This window comes from Myotis brandtii, unplaced genomic scaffold, assembly GCF_000412655.1.
Source record: "Myotis brandtii unplaced genomic scaffold, ASM41265v1 scaffold317, whole genome shotgun sequence".
Taxonomy (NCBI): Eukaryota; Metazoa; Chordata; class Mammalia; order Chiroptera; family Vespertilionidae; genus Myotis; species Myotis brandtii.
In genome coordinates, this window is record NW_005362155.1 from 300,900 (window position 1) to 304,279 (window position 3,380).

Below are 3,380 nucleotides of genomic sequence, written 5' to 3' on the forward strand. Positions count from 1 at the left end.
GGTGGGCTGCAGGCCTGGCCGCCGCCGTCCAGTCCTACGGAGGGAACCCGTACAACGAGGTGCAGGAGGCCGGAGCTGCAGGGGCCCGGAGCCCGACGCGGGCAGCTGGTGATGGTGCAGGGGTCCTTACTCACCTGTGGGGGTGTCGGAGCCTCTGTCTGTGGCAGGAATAGTTAACTGGGGCCCGGAGAAAGGGCGCCGTGACGCGGTCCCACCCCTGTCCCCAAATCCCAGGCGCAGTCGAAGAAGAAGGGGAGGCCTACGAGGAGCCGGACAGTGAGGAGGGCTCCCAGTTCTATGAGAATGACTCCAACCTGGGGCAGGACCAGCTCTCCCAGGGTAAGACTGCCCCCCCCCGCCCCCCCCCACCTCCTCAGCGGGGGCTGTGGACCCTCGCTGGACCCCCTCTCTCTCCACCAGATGGCAGCGGCTATGAGAACCCGGAGGACGATGCCGTGGGTCCTGAGGAAGAAGACTCCTTCTCCAATGGTAATTTGAGGTCCCCCTGGAGCCTCAGAGATCTGGGGGGACCCACGGAGCTCCTACAGGGCAGGAGTGGTCCCTGCAATTCTCTTTTTTTCTGCAGCATCTGAGTTGTATGAGAACGAGGATGAAGAGCTGGCCCAGCCAGCGGCCAGGACAAAAGGTGTGTGTGTGTGAGGATGGTCGCGTTCCTGGGAGCGTGAGTGGTGGCGGTGGTGGTGGTGTGTGTGACTTGGAGGCCAGAAGCAATAGTGACTCCCCTCTCCCTTCTTCAGACTTCCTGAGCCCCCCTGGGACTGCCTGGGACCCCAGCCGGGAGGCAACATCCCTTGGTGAGAAATGCTTAGGACCTGCCCACACTGGGTTGATCTGGTCTCAGCTCTAATTCCAGGCAGAACCTTGACTTTGCTTTGACCCCAAACCCAAGCCCAATCCTGATCTTGGATTTGACTCTTACCTATAACCTCAGCACCGCCCCCGCCCCTAATCTTGACTCCAGTATCTGCCCCATCCCTAACCATGAACATCAACCCTGGTCCCAATCCAATTCCAGCCTGGACTTTGACCTCCCCCTCACCTCAGCCCCAATGCAGACCTTAGCTTTGACCCAGCTCTCTCCTCATGACTCTGACTTGGACTCTTTCCAAGTCTGTTCTTAACTATTTCTCTGACCATGACCATGATCTAACCCATACCTGACTGAACCCTAAAATTAACAGGGACCCCGAACCTGATGCTGACCCTAATCGCTCCTTCCTAGTACATCACGGGTCAAGCCTTCCACCTCTCCCTGCCTCTCAGGCTCCCTCCATATCTTAGGCTGCACTTTCCTTCCCCAAACCCCTAGCATGGCTCCCAAACCTCCAACTCTCCACCTCCTGCCCACACAGGGTCCCAGTCCTATGAGGATATGAGGGGGATCCTGTATGCAGCCCCCCAGCTCCGCTCCGTTCGGGCCCAGCCTGGTCCCAATCATGAGGAAGGTGGGTGCTTCTACCGCTGCCCCCTGCTGTCCTCTGAGGCTGACTCTCCCAGCCTCCTCCCAGCTCTGCATTTCACTCCTCCCTGGTCCTAACCAGATGCAGATTCTTACGAGAACATGGATAATCCTGATGGGCCAGAACCAGCGTGTGGAGGAGGGAGCCACAAGGGGACCTGGAGCACCCGCTGATTCCCTTCAGGCGAGCTGGGAGCTGCCCTCTATGGAGGAGGGAGATGATGAGCAGGGATGGCAGTGGGGTTCTGGCACTCGGGGAGGGAGAAGAAAACGGGTTCCCACGGCCTGGTGGGCAAGGGGAGGGCTCCTGGACTCTTCCCCATCACAGTTTCTTCTGCGTGTCCTGGGCCTCCTCAGGTTCCTGAGATCCACACCTGACTGAAATCTGGGGACCCACAGCAGATGATGTCAACCTCGAGCGACGCTGCTCAGGCTGTGTGTACCTGGGTGTGTCTGTGTACACAAGTGGAACGTCAGTCCCGTTCGCACTGCCCAAATAAACTCCACGAGCTGTTCCAGTCCTGTGATGTAGTGCCCTTGTGTGGGAGGGGAAGGGAAGGCGGGGACGGGTGCATTCCCATCCTCTCTGGAATCCAGTAGAGGAGGGAGAGCTGCATCTTGGGCACAACAGGGCCTTTTCCTTCCTATGTCTTGGCCTACCCCATCTCGCCTACTTGCCTGCCATTCCCACCATCAGTTGTTCAATCATTGTTCGTTCAGCAGTTGTATGCTGGGTGTGCAGTGAAAAGGAAGCAATCCAGGAACCGGCGGTCATCACTGACGTTTATTGAACATCTACTATGTTCTTAAATCAGTTAACCTAGTTAATCTTTACAGTGACCTCCCCAAGTTATTGAGCACTTACGTGCCAGGATTGTATTAAAGCATGTCACGTATTTTACGTATGTATTATGTATACGTGTGTTTATGTATATTAGCTAATTTTATCTTCACAAACATCCCTATTTCATAGATGAGGAAACTGAAGCAGAGAAGCTAAATAACATGCTCAAGGCTTGCCTAGTTAGTAAGTGCCGGGGCCTGGACCTGAACTCTGGCCGTCTGATTCTAGAGCCTATACCAGGGGTGGGCAAACTTTTTGACTCGAGGGCCACAATGGGTTCTTAAACTGGACCGGAGGGCTGGAACAAAAGCATGGATGGAGTGTTTGTGTGAACTAATATAAATTCAAAGTAAACATCATTACATAAAAGGGTACGGTCTTTTTTTTTTTAGTTTTATTCATTTCAAACGGGCCGAATTCGGCCCGAGGGCCATAGTTTGCCCACGGCTGGCCTATACTCAGTCTTTCTAAAAATATATTTTTATTGATTCCAGAGAGGCAGGGAGAGGGAGAGAGAGATAGAAACATCAATGATGAGAGAGAATCATTGATTGGCTGCCTCCTGCACGCCCCACACCGGGGATCGAGCCCACAACCCGGGCATGTGCCCTGAGCGGGAATCGAACCGTGACCTCCTGGTTCATAGGTCGACGCTCAACCACTGAGCTATGCCAGCTGGGTGAGCCTATACTCAACCTTGACATTCTTCCTTCCCAGGTGCAATTCTGCAGGTGGGAAGCTGAGTGCCAAGGGTCAACTAACATGTCTAAGGTCACACAACTAGCACCTCACAGAGCTGGGTCCGAGTCCAGAAATCTGGCTGCCATTTTAGCCACTGTGCCCACCACCTGGTCAACTGCCTACTTCTGATATAAACCACAAGCAAAAAGACTTCTAGAACGAAAAGTCTCCAGGCCCTGAAACCATTATGTAGCAAGCTCCGCCACACCCAGATTCTTTTCTCAGGCGAGGGTAGAATCAGCTACGGAGACTCCTGGTGTCCCCTGCCTGTCTCCCCGGCTCCAGTGCTCTTCTGAAGCCCAGGACCGGCTGAAA

At 54.8% G+C, this 3,380-nt stretch overlaps 1 protein-coding gene across 1 annotated transcript in view; it reads left to right on the top strand.

Annotated features, from left to right (window-relative positions):
• CD19 (CD19 molecule) overlaps positions 1-2,387 on the top strand; it is an 8,867-nt gene extending 6,480 nt beyond the window's left edge. The window contains exons 8-15 of the mRNA XM_014542991.1: positions 1-114; positions 235-339; positions 421-489; positions 587-646; positions 759-815; positions 1,374-1,466; positions 1,563-1,664; positions 1,838-2,387. The exon at positions 1-114 is cut by the window's left edge and continues 7 nt beyond it. Of these exons, the coding sequence (XP_014398477.1) occupies positions 1-114; positions 235-339; positions 421-489; positions 587-646; positions 759-815; positions 1,374-1,466; positions 1,563-1,654 (590 nt within the window). The 3' untranslated portion in view covers positions 1,655-1,664; positions 1,838-2,387. The remainder of the gene's footprint in view (positions 115-234; positions 340-420; positions 490-586; positions 647-758; positions 816-1,373; positions 1,467-1,562; positions 1,665-1,837) is intronic.
• The last annotated feature ends 993 nt before the right edge of the window (positions 2,388-3,380 follow it).